At 46.6% G+C, this 17989-nt stretch overlaps 2 protein-coding genes across 3 annotated transcripts in view; one reads left to right on the forward strand and one right to left on the reverse strand.

Annotated features, from left to right (window-relative positions):
• ABHD18 (abhydrolase domain containing 18) overlaps positions 1-11345 on the reverse strand; it is a 49969-nt gene extending 38624 nt beyond the window's left edge. Inside the window, exons 1-3 of one of the 2 annotated variants that reach the window (XM_058666865.1) lie at positions 11146-11345; positions 2180-2343; positions 1896-2004 (exon numbers count right to left, since the gene is read on the reverse strand). In XM_058666865.1, the coding sequence (XP_058522848.1) occupies positions 1896-2004; positions 2180-2321 (251 nt within the window). In that variant the 5' untranslated portion in view covers positions 2322-2343; positions 11146-11345. The remainder of the gene's footprint in view (positions 1-1895; positions 2005-2179; positions 2344-11145) is intronic. The other variant, XM_058666866.1, reaches the window with a different exon arrangement.
• A 144-nt stretch (positions 11346-11489) lies between these two features.
• The window catches only part of MFSD8 (major facilitator superfamily domain containing 8), a 35351-nt gene continuing 28851 nt past the window's right edge, over positions 11490-17989 (forward strand). Inside the window, exons 1-2 of the mRNA XM_004588203.2 lie at positions 11490-11624; positions 17595-17686. Of these exons, the coding sequence (XP_004588260.2) occupies positions 11560-11624; positions 17595-17686 (157 nt within the window). The 5' untranslated portion in view covers positions 11490-11559. The remainder of the gene's footprint in view (positions 11625-17594; positions 17687-17989) is intronic.

The raw sequence follows: 17989 nt of genomic DNA on the forward strand, positions 1-17989 counted from the left end.
CTTTAACCAGCCTTGTATTATTAAGGCTAAAAATCCAGTTTGTTGGGGCAATGTTGTAGAGCAATGAGTTAAATTGCCATCTGAAAAGCTTATATAAGTGGATGCCAATCCAGTTTCCTGCAAATGTGTCTAGGAAAGTAGTTTTGGCCCCTGTCCCCATATGAAAGACCTTCATGAGGCTCCTGCCACCTGGCTCCCACCTAGCCAACCCCAGCACTGGATGCTGCAGCCATCTGTGGAGTGATCCATGGAACGGGAAACTATCTCTGTAATTCTTCAATTCAGATAAATATTTTTTTAAAAAAGATTTATTATTTTATTGCAAAGGCACATTTATAGAGGTAAAGAGAAACAGAAAGATCTTCCATTTGCTGGTTCACTCCTTAAGTGTCCGCAATGGCCAGAGCTGAGCCGATGCAAAGCCAGGGCCAGGAACTTCTTTCTTATCTCCCACGTGGGTGTAGGATCCCAAAGCTTTGGGCCTTCATTGACTGAAATCCCAGGTTACAAACAGGGATCTAGAAGGGATATGGAGCAGCTGGGATGTAAAGCAGCACTCAGATAGGCAGAAAGGTGAGGACTTTAGTCATCAGGCTGCTGCACTGGGCCCCAGATTAAAAAAAAAGAAAATCTGGTTTTGGGCTCAGCGTGGTGGCGTAATGGCTAAAATCCCTGCCTTGAACGAGCCGGGATCCCATATGGGAGATGGCTATAATCCTAGTGGCAGGCCCTGCTTCCTCTCCAGTTCCTTTCTCATGGCCTGGGAGGGCAACTGAGGATGGCCCAGAGCAACTGAGGATGGCCCAAGGCCTTGGGATCCTACACCCATGTGGAGACCTGGCTTCGGATCAGTACAGCTCTGGTTGTTGCTGTCACTTGGGGTGAATCACCAGATGGAAGATCTTCCTCTCTGTCTCTCCTCCTCTCTGTATATCTGAGTTTCCAATAGGAATAAATAAATCTTTTTTTAAAAATCTGGTTTATGCTTCTTAAAGGTTTATTTTAAAATCTGATTTAAAAATATAATTATTTTTATTAGAAAGGCAGATCTACAGATAGAAGGAGATACAGAAAGATCTTCCATCAGCTGCTTTGCTCCCCAAATGGCCACAACAGCTAGAGCTGAGCTGATCTGAAAACAGACTGAAGCTTCTTCAGGCTCTCCCATGTGGGTGCATAGTTCTAAGGATTTGGTCCTTTTTTTGCTGCTTTCCCAGGCACATTAAAAGGTTTCTCTATGGGAAGTGGAACTGGGACATAGACTGGCATCCATATGCAATCCTGGCACTTACAGGTAGATGATTATTAGCTTGTTGAGCCATCACGCCAGCCCTTGGATTATCATTATTATCATCTTAAAATTTTTTTTATTTTTGTTTCAGAAGCAGATCTACAGAGAGAAGGAGAGACAGAAATAAAGATCCGCTGTCCACGGTTCACTCCCTAAGCGGCTGCAACAGCCACAGCAGAGCTGATTCAAAGCCAGGAACCTCTTCTGGGTCTCTCATGCAGGTTCAAGGTCCTAAGGCTTTGGGGCATCTTTAAAAATTGCTTTCTCAGGTCACAAGCAGGGAGCTGGATGGGAAGTGGAGCAGCCAGAACATGAACTGGTGCCTATAAGGGATCATGGTGTTTGAAAGGCTAGGATTTCAGCCACTAGGCTATTGTGTTGAATCGATTATTCTTGAAACACCTAAATTTTACAATATACGGCTAGAACATAAGAGGAATAACTAAGAAGCTCAGGAAATATATTTTATAATTATATTTTAAAGTTTAAAATTTAGTTTGCTAATTACTATTGCCCAAAATAAAGTATTGTAGAACAAATATATTTTGAATACGTGCAAAAAATAAAGACAGAAAGAACAAATACTCTGGAAAAACACACTTACCTCTTGAGATCCTCTGGCCTTCCCCATCCTCGGATGAAGAGCTTTGTGAGGAGAAGTCGTCGGTATAGAATATCTAACTTGCTCACACCCATTAGCAGCAAAGAAGCATCTGGGAAGCAATATTTAAAATAACTTTGAAAATTTTTATTTTTATTAAGGCAGCAGGTCAATTTTCTATTCCTTTGAGTACTGTAATTTTTTGTTCTTTTAAAGATTTATCTATTATTTAAAAATGTGTGTTTATTTTTATTGGAAAGGCAGATTTACAGAAAGGAGAGACATACAGAAAGATCTTCCATGTGCTGGTTCACCTCCCAAGTGGCCGCAACAGCCAGAGCTGAGCCAATCCAATGCCTGGAGCCGTCCTCTACTGCCTTCCCTGACCATAAGCAGGGAGGTGGAAGGGAAGTGGAGAAGCCGGGACATGAACTGATGCCCATTTGGGATCCTGGCAAATGCAAGGTGAAGACTTTAACCACTAGGCTACCATGCTGGGACATAGATTTATTTATTTTAAAGGCAGATTTTACAGGGAAAGATCCTCCATCCTTTGGTTCACTCCCCATATGTGCAGGCAACACCAGAGCTAAGCTGATTCCAAAGCTATGATCCAGCTTTTTCCAGGTCTCCCAGTGGGTGAAGAATCCCAAGGCTTTGGCCTATCCTCTGCTTCCTTCCCAGGTCACAAGCAGGGAATAGGATGGAAAGTGGAGCAGCTAGGAGAAGAACCAGTGCCATATGGGTTCCAGTGCTAACAGGTGGAGATTAGCTTGCTACATAACCACACCAGCCCCCAGTGATTTACATAAAATGATCACCTTTCAAGTTCTGGCACAATGGCTGAGTTGGCAAATCCTTGCCTTTGTAAGCACCGGGACCTCTTACGGGTACAAATTCGTCTGAGATCCTGCTGCTTGCAAGGAGAGGATTTGAGCCACTGAGCCACTGCACCAGGTCCATTGAAGGCCAATTCTCCATCTTGTAATTGCCATCATCCCATATGGGCACTGCTTCTTGTCAAGACTGTTCCATTTTCCATCTAGCTCCCTGCTTATGGCCTGGGAAGGTAGCGGAGCATGGGCCAAAGCTTGGGAACCTGTACCCATGGGAGATCCCAAAGAAGCTCCTTGCTTCCTTGTTTGGATTGGCTCATCTCCAGCTATCACTGCCATTTGGGGAATGAACCAGCAAACCAAAGATCTTTCTGTCTCTCCTCTCCGTAAATTTGATTTGCCTTTCCAATAAAACAAAACAAAGAAAAAACAGCCAGCTGAGACCAGAACTAGTGTTCATATGGGATGCTGTACTGCAGGCAGAGGACGAAGCTGCTATGCCATTGTGTCAGTCCCTGGTTATTTTTATTTATATGAGATATCTATAGAAGTCAGATTCATGGAGACAGAAAGCAGAATGATTGTTAAGGAGCAGGGGGAAATGGAAATAGGGATGTTATTTTTTAATGGGCATAGACTTTCAGTTGTGTAAGATAACAACTGGAGATGATTTTTTTCTCTAGTGGTCCCTAAGGTGCTGGTTCCTTGCAAGGACCCGGAGAGTCCTACACGTGGTGGCACTAGGGGCTCTATCTCCCAGCTTGCCTGCACCTACTCAGCCTCCATGTTACATGATTAGAGACTGTCTGAGAGGGCAAGATCCATGCCCGCATTAAAGCAGCAGCTGCTGGCAATGTTGAAACCTTCTGGCCTGACTTGCTGGCCCAGGCCCTGTTCAGGGTCAGCCCTGAGAATTTCACCTGTAGCTCAAGGACTGACAGACAAGCAGCAGAGGAAGCTCTGTCCTCTCTACACCGCTGCCGGCTGCAGGAGAAATGAGAAGGAAAGAAGCTCTAGAAGAATATGATAATGACACAGGCTGTGGTCTTTTTAACTTCTTTTGTAATATATTCCATAAAAAGCTATGACTCCAAAAAAATCAGAGCTGTTTAGAGGTGATAGCTGTACTACACTTGAATAAATGTATTTAATGCCACTGAATTGAATACTTTAAAAAATTATTAAGGTGGAAAGCTTAATGTTATTGTATTTTATCACGATAAAAACTTGGAAACAGTTTAGAATTTGGACTTATTTTTTGAAAGATGTTAGAATAGGGCACAAGCACGTACAGCTGAGCATTCTTGCTCCCTGGGGGGAGGAAAGCTCAGTGGACCTCCAGGACCACCCCATCCTGGAGGTTAGGTTTTTTGACCCGCAAGGGTACCGGTAGCCCGGGCACCAAAGGTACTGGGTGAAGCCCCTCAGGACGTCCAGAGGCACACCCTCAAAGTTACAGGGTCTTGATTTATAGGGGAATGATGGGATCTCACAGGTGGTAGTGAGAGATGACCTGTGGTTTCTATGCTGAGGGACTTCAACAGCTAAGTCTACGACATGTGTATGTAAGTAGGCGAACGACACCAAGGTGGTTTGGAGGGGAGAACAAGAGTGAGAAGTTTCTGATAGCAGAAACTGTGAGGGCAATGTGGGCTCACTCCTGTGGAACTGCAATCTCTGCTGGCTCACCCAAGAACTGCAGAGGAGGGTCAGGCCTTGCTGGGGAACTAAGGGGACACCCCAGCTGGTTGGGGTTCCCACTGGTGAAAATGAGAATAGGATTGAGTGCGCAGGTGTGCACTGGAACTGTGGAGCGACAGACTGGGCTTGATTCCAGCCCCCACTGGTACTCGTAAGAGCCAGGGTAGGTGTAGAACAGGCCAGGCTAGGCCTTGACTCCCACTGAACTACGTGAAAGCTGTGTCTGGGTGCAGAACAGGTAGCGTTGGGTTACAACAACCGATAACAAAAACCAAAATGGGTGAGCCAGTTGAGCAAGGGCACTGCTCTCGTCAGGATGGGAGGTGGACAAAGTCAGCCTGGGCCAATGACCCACTGGTATGCGCGAGAACTGCCACTGGGAGGAGACTCGATGGAGGAGCTTGGGAAACACCTTCACTGCGATACATTCCCTGCAGGTGAGCGCAAGAAGCAAGGCAAGGAGCAGCCCAGATCATGCTAGGTTATAATACCCACAGACATACATGTGGGTCAGTTTCAGGGACAGACTAGTCTGGGCCAGCACGTAACACCCACTGGCAAATCTGAGAACCAGGGCGGGGGCAGGAGGAGCCAGATCAGGCTGCAACACCAGCCAGTTCACATTAGGACCAGGACAGCAATCAGGCTGGGCTGGGATAGGTTCCAGCACCCACCAGCAGGAGCTGGAACGGGGGCAGACTAAACTAGGCCAGAATGCACAATAAGACTGAGGATGTTGGGCCCAGCACGGTGGCCTAGCAGCTAAAATCCTCACCTTGAAAGCACCGGGATCCTATATGGGCGCCGGTTCTAATTCTGGCAGCCCCACTTCCTATCCAGGTCCCTACTTGTGGCCTGGGAAAGCAGTCGATGACGGCCCAAAGCCTTGGGACCCAGCACCTGTGTGGGAGACCTGGAAGAAGTTCTTGGCTCCTGGCTTCAGATCAGCGCAACACCGGCCATTGCTGTCACTTGGGGATTGAACCATTGGACAGATCTTTGTCTCTCCTCCTCTCTGTATATCTGACTTTGTAATAAAAAATAAAATGAATCTTTTAAAAAAAAAAAGACTGAAGATGCTGAGGTGAGTCGAGTTGTCAGCCTGGGCCCAGCAGGACTGGGTACGTGAGTCCCAAGGCTGGGGGATCTGAGATTGCTCTGGTGGCTTGGCTCAGGGCTTAGGGTCCACCTGTGTGGTTGGGGATGGACTCCTGAGCCCTGGGAACAGGAAAGTTGGTGGGGTTTTGAGCTCCTTGGCCCAGATCCTGGAGTTCACCTTCTAGGTGGGTGTTGGTTTCATGAACTCAGGGTGGGGGACACAGCAGGGCTTGGGTCTCCTGACCAGGGTCCTGGGACCCACCTACCAGGTGGGTGTTGGCTTCGTGAGCCCCAGGGATGGGGGATCCAGTGCGGCTTGGTTTGCCTGGCCCAGTTCCCAGGGCCCACCTGATTCGTTTTGGTAGGCCCATCTTCTAGGTGAGTGGCGAGTTCATGAGCCCCAAGGGTGGGGAATCTGGTGGTGCTCAGGTCGCCTGGCCTAGGTCCTGGGGCCTACCTGCAAGGTGGATGCCAGGTTTATGAGCCCCAGAGGTGGGGGATCCAGTGGGATTTGGGCCTCCTATTCCAGGCACTGGGGCCTGCCTACTAGGTGGATGTTGGGCTCGTGAGGTCCAGGAGTGGGGGATCTGGTGGGACTTGGGTTGCCTGGCCTGAGTCCTGGGACTCGCCTACTAGATGGGTGCTGGGTTTGTGAGCACCAGGGGTGGGGGATCCAACAATGCTTGGGACACCTGGCCAGGTACTTGGACTTGCCTTCAAGAACATACCATATTTAATGAGAAGGTTGGAGCAGTAGACACAGGCCCTGTTATAAAAGGAGAATGGCAGCACATTTGGTGCTATAGCAGAAGAACAGTGGACAACAGCCCCAAACAAACAATGACAGCAAAACATCTCAATGAATGGAGCCAATGGATACTGGGAGGGTGACATCATCCTCAGATCGGCAAAATTGGCAGCATTTCAAACCACTTGGCCAGAATCCTCAGAACACGTACAAATTGAGACTCCGGGTTGATACGAGGTGGTGGTTCCTCATCCCTGGGTACTGGGACGTGTGGAAAGTCATGACTGGTTTCCCCCTTTGAATCTTCCCTTTCCCCAGAAACAAGAATAGCAAATTTGGAAGCAGTGAGTTGACCCAATTCTCCCTAAACATCAATCCTTCCCACCCTGATCAATCACATAATCATTATTAAAAAAATAAAATTTAAAAAATAAATAAGGGCCCGGCGACATGGCCTAGCAGCTAAAGTCCTTGCCTTGGGCGCACCAGGATCCCATATGGGCGCCGGTTCTAGTCCCGGCAGCTCCACTTCCCATCCAGCTCCCTGCTTGTGGCCTGGGAAGGCAGTCAAGGACGGCCCAAGGTCTTGGGACCCTGCACCCGCATGGGAGACCTGGAGGAGGTTCCTGGCTCCTGGCTTCGGATGGGCATAGCATTGGCCATTGTGGTCACTTGGGGATTGAATCATAGGATGGAGGATCTTTCTCTCTGTCTCTCCTCCTCTCTGTATATCTGACTTTCCAATAAAAATAAATCTTTAAAATAAATAAATAAATTAATTAATTAAATTAAATTGGGCCCAGCACGGTGGTTTAGTGGCTAAAGTCCTCGCCTTGAATGCCCCAGGATCCCATATGGGCGCCGATTCTAATCCCAGCAGCCCCGTTTCCCACCCAGCTACCTGCTTGTGGCCTGAGAAAGCAGTCAACGACGGCCCAAGGCCTTGGGATCCTGCAACTGCATGGGAGATCTAGAGGAGACTCTGGGCTCCTGGCTTCAAATTGGCTCAGCACAGGCCGTTGTGGCTCACTTGGGGTGTGAATCATCGGACGGAAGATCTTTCTCTCTGTTTCTCCTCCTCTCTGTATATCTGACTTTCCAATAAAATAATTTTTAAAAATTAAATTAAATTAAGAAAAGGAAAAAAATCTAAGAACAATGAACTTTCCAGTTGTAATGTACCACTCTATTTATTATGTGTCTAAATCGTTAAATTTAAACCACCTTAATTCCCTACATAAGAGGTCTCAAGAGTCAGCAATCCCAATCTAGAATCAGTATATTTATTCACTGCTATATTTATCTGACTAATGAGGAACAGAAATGAAATATACACACAGCCTAATATAAATTTGTTCCTAGAATTAAAAATTATACAAGATCTTAAATTCCATTTCAGCCTCCAAAACAATGAAAGGATATGAGATATTTCTGGAACCCCATAAATACCTTGGTTTTTCTAGGCAGGGGCAGCTGAGCTCAACATATCAAGTACCCAGAGCAAAAATTTAATAATCTAAGACCAGGAAAAAGACAACCCCAGTTTACCCAGCGGCACCATTTGGAGGTAGGCCAGACACTTAAAAGCCCTTCTAGCAAGCTGGATGGACACCAAGAAGCTTCTGCAGAAACAGGACCCTCCTGAAATATGTATCAAGCCACAAACTGACACAACGGTCATCTATGTTTTTAAATAGCCAGTGTGAAAGGAAAATCAAAATGGAACAAAAATAGAAGTTCTAGTACAGTGCCAAGGAATGAGAAGTCTTTCCTAGAAATGAGCTCTCCTGCTAAAGCAGCACTCATGGTCTCTCAGGCCATCTGTCACTTTGGCAACTTATTGGAACAATTTTTATTACTTTAAAATTCAAAGACATAAATGAAATGATTAAAAACATCATTGAGTACTAAAACTTCACCCCTGTCAAAAACCAAATCTTATTTTTAACTCGTGTAATTTCACTTTCAAATCACAGTTTCAACACAGTTTAAGTAACTAAGAATGGGTATGGAGACCTCAGATTTTGCACTTTGTCCAACAAATTTAATTCCTTTTAATCATTCCACACAAGAGCAGGAAAACAAAGTTTGTTTATGAGTGGTAGATATCTGTTCTGAGCAGTCATGAAGGAAATTCAGCTACAAGAATGTCTGATACTTCTGTGACAAGCAATGTGGAAATAATCTGATCTCTTCAAATTTAGCTCCCGTTTTGGTGGGTTTTTAAAACCCCATATTTTTGGGTGGAGGTAGGCATTGTGGCACAGCAGTTAAGACTTCCCTTACGATACACAAATACATAGGTCCCTGCTATACAAGTGAGCAACTCAGATGAAGTTCCAAGCCTGTGGCTTTGGCCTGGCCCGCCCTGGTTGCTGCAGGCATTAGGGAGTTAACCAGAAGCTGCAAGATCTCTCTGAATGTGCGTCTCTGTCTGTCACTACGTCTTTGAAAGACTTGAAAACTTCAAAAACAACTGTTCAATGTTTATTTTAAACACTACATGTGTTCTTTATTTTGTTTTTTTTTATAACTAGCTTTATTTGGCTATATTACACATATATATATATATATATTAAAGATTTTTATTATTATTGGAAAGCCGGATATACAGAGAGGAGGAGAAACAGAGGGGAAGATCTTCCATCCGATGATTCACTCCCCAAGTGAGCCGCAACGGGCCGGTGCTGTGCAGATCCAAAGCCAGGAACCAGGAACCTCCTCCGGGTCTCCCACGTGGGTGCAGGGTCCCAAAGCATTGGGCCGTCCTGGACTGCTTTCCCAGGCCACAAGCAGGGAGCTGGATGGGAAATGGAGCTGCCGGGACTAGAACCGGTGCCCATATGGGATCCCGGGGCGCTCAAGGCGAGGACTTTAGCCGCCAGGCCACGCCGCAGGGCCCCACTACATGTGTTCTTAAGAACAACCTCTTTTCCCTTGGTACAACACACAGAGCTTTTTTAGATGTCACAGCTGTACATGTGCTCATTCCATGTCCTTTTGTGGCCTGAAGTCATCACTTGGACACATCAATGGAAAGACCTGGGTTTCTCCCCTAGTCCGTGACCTGGGGTTAGCCAGTGGAACCTATACATGGGAAACGATACCCAGCCTGGGACGTCACTGCAAATTATTTCATTTCTCTAAGAGCTAAACACTTGTATTGGTATTTAGATGCCTGGTGGTAAGGCACAGGCTATGCAGTCACAGAGTTCTGTGTTTCTAAATTCTGCCTCTGTTGCTTGTTAGCAGGGTGCCTCTAGATCAGTTCTTTAATCTTGCCTGCATTGAGTTCTCTGGTAGGTTTAAGACAAGCCCCACTTCAGAGAACTCTTAGTAGCAAAGAAATGAGGCCATTTAACAGAGGCTCATTCAGTATACGTCTAATCCACAACCATTCTGCTTGGTGCAGTACTGAATACAGTTCCTCTATCCCACTATAAATGAGCCATACACTGTGCCAGTCTCCAAGGACTAACCGACCACAGCTTAACTGTAAAGCAACCGCATTTCAGAAAAATGTGAACTTTTCTACCTACCTATCTCTGAACTCCTAGGCATCTAGCACGATTTTGTAAGGATGGTTAAGTGAATTTGCAAGAATGAATGTAGGTACAAAACTTTCTGGTCTGAATACAATAGATGATTCTGAACGAACAGAGAGCACATTTCAGGTTAGCTGCATCTGAGGGGAGCATACAGAAAGGTCGCAGATGAGAGAATGACTGGAAGAGATGGGGTGTACTGCTGTAAGACCCGGTTACAGGTATGAGCTTGAAAGAACTGCTTTGGGTCCACTCAGAATCTGGGTAGGTTAACATCTGTGGACCTTAGTTCTGGATAAAACAGAAGGGTGCTCGCTTTATTTATCTTGCAGTATGGCTGTGATGAAATCCAATCACATGACAACATAACTAGGGCTACAAAAATATGAATCTATAAGCTACATAATGACTACTTACCACCCAGCTGCCTACAAACCTAACTGTGAGGATGTTAACACCCAATCACCAGAAAAGAAGATATCATCTAGGGCCCGGCGGCGTGGTCTAGCGGCTAAAGTCCTCGCCTTGAAAGCCCCGGGATCCCATATGGGCGCCGGTTCTAATCCCGGCAGCTCCACTTCCCATCCAGCTCCCTGCTTGTGGCCTGGGAAAGCAGTTGAGGACGGCCCAATGCTTTGGGACCCTGCACCCGCGTGGGAGACCCGGAAGAGGTTCCAGGTTCCCGGCATCGGATCGGCGCGCATCGGCCCGTTGCGGCTCACTTGCGGCTCACTTGGGGAGTGAATCATCGGACGGAAGATCTTCCTCTCTGTCTCTCCTCCTCTGTGTATATCTGGCTGTAATAAAATGAATAAATCTTTAAAAAAAAAAAAAAAAAAAAAAAGAAGATATCATCTAGGTCTGGTGAAAACAACCAAAAAATATTTGGCAAAAATGTTTTCCTTATGATGAAATCAGCTGGTCCCGCCTAAGCAGGTGCTGTGCCTCTTCTAACCCAGAGATTCCCGCAGCAGGTTTAACTATTTAGAGGCATCTTGAAAGGCTGAGACCCCAGCAGGTTAGAAGTGCCCGCTCCCCCTCCAGTCCCAACTCTGACAAGCACCACCCACGTCAGGTGCCTTTGTAGTTCGCCAAGCTGGAGGACGAGCGCTCGCAGTCACCTCTGCCTTGCCCTGGAGAAGGTGACCGCCCGGCCATCCACCTCGTCCCGGTGCCGGGCCCCACTGCTCGCCCCTCGCCTCAGCCCACGTCCCGGACCCCCACGTCTCCGCCTCGCTTGGCGCCCCCCGGTCCCTGCTTCCCGTCACGTACACAGCACGCTGGGAGGCGCCCAGAAGGCATGGACCCGGCCGCGACTAACTCACCGGCCCGCCGGGCGGGAACCTCCCAGCGCAGCAGTTCCTAGAGGCCCTGGGATCCACTGCTTTCCAAAATCCTAAGGCAGCGGCCCCAGCTTCTCCAGGAACACCAAGGCGGACGACTGCGAGAGGTCAAGTGGCTGGCGGGGAGGAGTCCACGGAGGGCGGGCTGTTCCGGTGAGCCCTCCTCCGTCCAGCGAACGCGCAGTCCCCCGCCGGGAGCAACCCGGGAGCCGGAGTCCCGCCCCCTGCCGCTGGAGCCCCGCCCCGGCCGCTGGCCCCGCCTCTGCTCTCGGGACGCCCCGCCTCCCGCGGACGCATGCGTACTTGCAGGCTTGTTTTGACACCTGCAGGCCCTCCGAGACGGGCGGGAGGAAGTGTCGCGAGACTTGGGCGGCACGGCGCCTCCGGTAGCTATCGATGGCGAGCCTGGGACCTGAGGCAGAGCGGGAGCCGCTGCTAGGCCCCCGCGCCCCCGGAAGCAGGTGAGCGGATGCTGGTGGAAGGGCCTCCTCAGCTCGAGGCGCTAGGTCCTTCCCAGAGGCCTGCCGCCTCCGGCCGAGTGCTCCTTGCTACAGGCGGAGCCCGCCGCGGCGGGAGCCAGCTCAGCAGCCTCGCGAGCCCGGTGAGCCGGTGGGTTTGGAATGTCCACCTCCGAAGAGACAGGCTCTCCGGGATGACTGAATTTACTTGGAAATAGAGCAGAATTGCCATCCGCGGTAGGGCAGCAGTGACGGGTCCTGGGCATATCTGAGGTGTGGGAGGGAGGGTGAGAAAAGGGACATCTTTAGGGACGCTCGGCGTCTCCGCAGCAAAGTTGCTAGGTCACAAAGTTCGTGGCAGAATTGGCGTTTGGTTGTGCACAGCCTCTGCGAGCAGTGTCATGGGACCGGCAGCTTAGCTGGGATCCTGCAGTCTTGAGGAAGTTACTTGCTGTGCGCTCCGGTCACCGTCCTGTGTGCGGGAGTGTCCTGCGATGAGGCATGAGGGCCTCTTACAGGTGTTCGTGTGTGGGTGGTGTGGAAGGGCTTCTGTAGGTCGGCTATCCTGGACCCCTTGAGGGGAGACACCGACGGTAGAGAAATCCCAGCGGCCTCTTTGGTAACAATGAAGGAACCAAGATCCTGCATTCTGCAATGGCCTCTTAAAGCTACTCACTTCCTAGTATTAGCATTGACCTACCTAATTGCCCCATATCTTCTGCAAGTTTGTTAACCATCACAACACCAACAACCATCGCAAATGTGCCCACCCTTGTCCTATGCAAATAAAAAAGTAACTTTTTAAGCACTAAAGAGATGTGTCTGTATTGATTCTTTCCGTTTTGGTTATTTTGACCTTGGTTTACAGGCAATGATTCAGAAATGTTTATACTTCATCTCATACATTTCCAAATGTGTGTGTGGATATATATAACCATTAGCAAACTGATCAGATAGCATTGGGATATAATCATATCAGAAACACAGTTAGCCTTAAGCTCTGTGTGACCATATTGATTTGTGCTTACTTGTCCTTTTTCAGCACCAAACCTTTCTTTTGACCAATTTGAAACCTTTCAGAAAGTGTATTTTCTCTAGTCTTAGGGTTACTCAGTGTCTGGGTTGTGTTCTTGGAGCATAGATGTCTTAGCTGCATGACTTTGAACTCATAAACTTTGACATTTTTTTGCTTCTTGGTTTTTGTCTTTTTCTGCCGAGTGTAGGGTCCTTGAGATATGGTTCAGTGTGGCCTTACAGTACATGCTGTAATCCCTCACAAATAATCTTTTTTTTTTTAAGATTTATTCATTTTTTATTACAGCCAGATATACACAGAGGAGGCGAGACAGAGAGGAAGATCTTCCGTCCGATGATTCACTCCCCAAGTGAGCCGCAACGGGCCAGTGCGCACCGATCTGATGCCGGGAACCAGGAACCTCTTCCGGGTCTCCCACGCGGGTGCAGGGTCCCAAGCATTGGGCCGTCCTCAACTGCTTTCCCAGGCCACAAGCAGGGAGCTGGATGGGAAGTGGAGCTGCCGGGACTAGAACCGGCGCCCATATGGGATCCCAGGGTGTTCAAGGCGAGGACTTTAGCTGCTAGGCCACGCTGCCGGGCCCCACAAATAATCTGTTTTAACAGAGAATCTGAAGTGAGCATTTGGCCCAGTGGTTAAGACACTGCTTGGGATACCCGCAGCCTATGTTGGGTACCCATGTGCAAGCCATGGCTGCAACACCAGCTTCCTGTTAGTGCATATCCTGGGAGACGACAGGTGGTTACGCAGGCACCTAGGGCACTACTGTGCATGCAGGTGACCCAGACTGAGTTCCAGGCACCTGGTTTCGCCTTGCACCAGCCTGGCTGTTACTGACACCTGCAGAGTCAATCAGCAGATAGATGATCTCTCTGCCTTTGAAATTAATAAGCAAGTAAGAAAATCCTAGGTGTGTGGACATTTAATCTAATGGTTGAGATACCAGTCCAAGGGAGGACTTTAACCGCTAGGCCATACCGCCAGGCCCGAGAAAGAAATTTTAAAAAGTTAAACAAGGGCCCAGCTCGGTGGCTCAGTGGCTAAATCCTTACCTTGCAAGCACCACAATCCCATACTGATACAAGTTCATATCCCAACTGCTCCACTTCCCATCCAGGTCTCTGCTTGTGGCCTGGGAAAGCAGTCAAGAATAGCCCAAAGCCTTGGGAACCTGTACCCAGGTGAGGGACCTGGAAGAAGCTCTTGACTCCTAGCTTCAGATCCACACAGCACCGGCCATTGCAGCGAATGGGAGATCTTTATGTACCTCCTCTATGTAAATCTGCCTTTCCAATAAAAATAAGTCTCTTAAAAAAAAAGCTGAAGAAATTACCCTGAAAGTGAAGGATTCCTTCTTGTACCCTGGTGATCCAAGGACGAAGCCTCTGAAAATTCAATTATTTTAGTAACAATTGATGTTCCTTTGCTTTCCTCCATGACTATATGACAATTCATCATTAAATTATGATTGTCGGGCCTGGCGTGATGGCCTAGTGGATAAAGTCCTCACCTGAATAAGCTGGGATCCCATATGGGCGCCAGTTCTAATCCCGGCAGCTCCACTTCCCATCCAGCTCCCTGCTTGTGGCCTGGGAAAGCAGTGGAGGACGGCCCAAAGCCTTGGGACCCTGCACCCGCGTGGGAGACGAGGAAGAAACTCCTGGTTCCTGGTTCCTGGCTTCGGATTGGCATAGCACCAGCCATTGCGCTCACTTGGGGAGTGAATCATCAGACAAAAGATCTTCCTCTCTGTCTCTCCTCCTCTGTATATCTGACTTTGCAATAAAAATAAATAAATATTTAAAAATTATGATTATCTAATTTTATTAGTCCTTCTCTAATAATTACCATTTAAAGACAAATATTTATTTAAAAATTTTTATTTGCAAGTCCGAAAAACAAATTTCCCAGCTGCCAGGTAACTCGCCAAATGCCCACAATGACTGAAATGGGCCAGTCTTCCTCTTGGTTGCTTTGTCTTTCAAGTAGATAAATATTTTTATTTTTTTTTAAAGATTTATTTTATTTTTATTACAGTCAGATATACAGAGAGGAGGTGAGACAGAGAGGAAGATCTTCCGTCTGATGATTCACTCCCCAAGTGAGCCGCAACGGGCCGATGCGCGCCGATCCCAAGTCGGGAACCAGGAACCTCTTCCCGGTCTCCCACGCGGGTGCAGGGTCCCAAGCATTGGGCTGTCTTCAACTGCTTTCCCAGGCCACAAGCAGGAAGCTGGATGGGAAGTGGAGCTGCCGGGATTAGAACCGGCGCTCATATGGGATCCCGGGGCGTTCAAGGCGAGGACTTTAGCCACTAGGCCACGCCACCGGGCCCAGATAAATATTTTTAAATAAACATTTTAAAAGTGTTTTAAAATATTTCTCTTCTTCCTTTCTTTATACCATTCCTGACCATATAATATTTAAAATAAATTTCTGTTTGGAATACTGATTTGACAGCTCTAAGGACTTATTTTAGAGAAACATCTAGGGACCAGTGAGGTGGCATAGCATGCTAATTCTCCATCTGTGGCACTGGTGTGCCTTATGGGTGCTGTTTTATGTCCTAATTGCTCTGGTTTCAAAGCAGCTCAATTCCTGCTTATGCTTGGGAAAGCAGCAAAGGATGGCTCAAGTCCTTGGACCCTAGCACCCACACATGAGACCAGGAAGAAGCTCCTGGTTCCTGGCTTCTGGTCAGCCCAGGTCTGGCTGATGTGAGGAGTGAACCAGCAGATGAAAGACCTCTCTCTGTCTTTCCTCCTCTTTCTTTAAATTCTGCCTTTCCAGTAAAAATAAATAGATCTTAAAAAGGAGAAAAGAATCTAAAGGGTTAATTTTTGATGTAGTAGTTAAGATGCTCACATCCCTTACTGGAGTTCTTGGTTCAGGTCCCAGCTCCACTTCCCATTCAAGCTTCCTGCTAATGTATGTCCTTGGAGGCAGCGGGCAATACCTCACTTACATCCCTGTCACCCACGTGCGAGACCCAAATTGTGTTCCTGGTCCCTTGGCTTTGGCCTGGCCCAGGTCTAGCTACCTTAGGTATTTGAGGTATAAGATGGGAGATCAGAGATCCCTTTTTCTACCTTTTATTTATTTATTTATTTTTAAGATTATTTTATTTGAAAGTGTTAGGGAGAGACAGAAAGACATCTTCCATCCACTGGTTCACCTTCCAGTGGCTGAAGTGGCCAGTGGAAAACTGGGCCGGTCCAAAACCAGGAGCCAGGAGTTTTCTTCCAGGTCTCCCATGTGGGTGCAGCGGCCAGGGGCCTTGGATCATCCTCTCTACTTTCCCAGGCCATTAGCAGGAAGCTGCATGGGAAGCGGAGAAGCTGGGATAGGAACCAGTGCCCATATGGGATGCTAGTGTCACTGACTGAGGATCAGTGTGTATACCACTGCACCAGTCCCTCTCTACCTTTTAAATTAACGGAAACAATAAATAATAATCTTTTTTAGAAATAATTTTGAAATACAAGACATTTTGATTGTTATGCTTTCCTTAATTGAAAACAGAATGCTAACATTAAGCTAAATTCTTTTAAGCCTGAATGCATACATGAACAGATAATACACAATTGTGTATTGATTGCTTAATGAAAATAGAATGTCCTAGTTAGTATACTTGGCATTAATCCAGGTCAGAAGCCAGAGACCTATCCAGAATCTAAACCTGGGCTGAGGTGTTGATTTTTTTTTTCCTGATAGGTTATCTGGTAATCATATTTGAGTAAAGTCATGTATTACAGGAGGGTTTAAAGCTTGGAATGTTTTGGGTTTATGTTAATTCTTTCTCCTATGTTAATTTTCTGAAATGCTAAGCCAAAATAGCTTCTTCAGGTTAACGTGCTGTCATCGAATAAAGCATGTTAGAATGATGAGAATAATTGTCTTTTACTACATTGTAGCTCTGTTTTCCCCTTGTGGGAGATCTAGTTATCACTAATTTGATTTATCTTGATAAAGTTTAGTCCGTTTTATTGTCTTAAATTTCAACACTTTTGATTAATAAATGCATATATGCTAATGATAGCAGAACAATTATTTTGTGAAATAATTTGCCTTTTTTAGGTAATTCATGTCTTCTTGGTTTCCGTGAAGTGTAAATACAAAAATACAGAAATAATAACTTACTCATAGATGAAACAGTACAATAAGGCTAATATTAGTACATTATAGCTTTTTCATATAATTTTCATGAATTTTGAGGGAGAGAAAATAAAATTGTTAACGTAAATTCTTTTTTTTTAAGAGTTATTTATTTTATTGGAAAGGCAGATGTACAGAGAGGAGGAGAGACAGAGAGGAAGATCTTCTGTCCAATGATTCACTCCCCAATTGAGCACAGTAGCCGGTGCTGTGCCGATCTGAAGCTAGGAGCCAGGAACTTCTTTCAGGTCTCCCACACAGGTGCAGGGTCCCAAGGCTTTGGGCCGTCCTCCACTGCTTTCCCAGGCCACAAGCAGGGAACTGGATGGGAAGTGGAGTTGCCAGGATTAGAACTGGTGCCCATAAAGGATCCCGGGGCATTCAAGGCGAGGACTTAACCATTACGCTATTGTGCTGGGCCCCTGTTAACGTAAATTCTAATACATGGAGGCTGAATGCTTGGGACCAGCAGTGTTTCAGACTTCTGATTCTTTCAGAGTTTGAAATATTTGCATATAGAGATATAATAGGGGTAGCACTCAAGTCTAAACAAATTTAATTTCTGTTTCATCTATTTCTTACATAGTCTGAAGATATTCCTGGATAGTATTCTCAGTGGGCTCAGTATCTGACTCTAACCTGTCGTATGAAGTCCCGTGTAGAATTCTCCATCGGTAGTATCTTATTAGCAGCAAAGCATTTTGAATTTTGAAGCACTTAGGATTTCAGACTTTTGGATTAGGGATTCTCAACCTGTACTACTTTTTTTTCTTTTCACCTAGAGAAGGAGATGCTATAGAAACTGAAGAACATTATAGAAGCCGATGGAGATCTATCAGAGTTCTGTATCTTACTATGTTTCTCAGTAGTGTGGGTAAGTATTAGAAACTCTTCATGATTTTATATATTCAAAGATGATGACCTGTTTTAGCCTCATCAAATTAAAATAGCCTTTTATTTTACTAAAAGTGTAATTCAACTTTACCATGTTATAGTTTTTTTAAAGATTCTTTTTTTTTTTTTTTATTTGAATGCTGGGAGTCACAGAGAGGAGAGACAGAGGAAAATCGTCAATCCACTAGCTCACTCCCAAAATGCCACACTGGCCAGAGCTGAGTTGATTCGAAGCCAGGAGCCAGGAACTTCTTTCTGTGTCTCCCATATCCAGGGACTTGGA

This window comes from Ochotona princeps, chromosome 7 (genome assembly GCF_030435755.1).
Source record: "Ochotona princeps isolate mOchPri1 chromosome 7, mOchPri1.hap1, whole genome shotgun sequence".
In the NCBI taxonomy this organism is placed as follows: Eukaryota; Metazoa; Chordata; class Mammalia; order Lagomorpha; family Ochotonidae; genus Ochotona; species Ochotona princeps.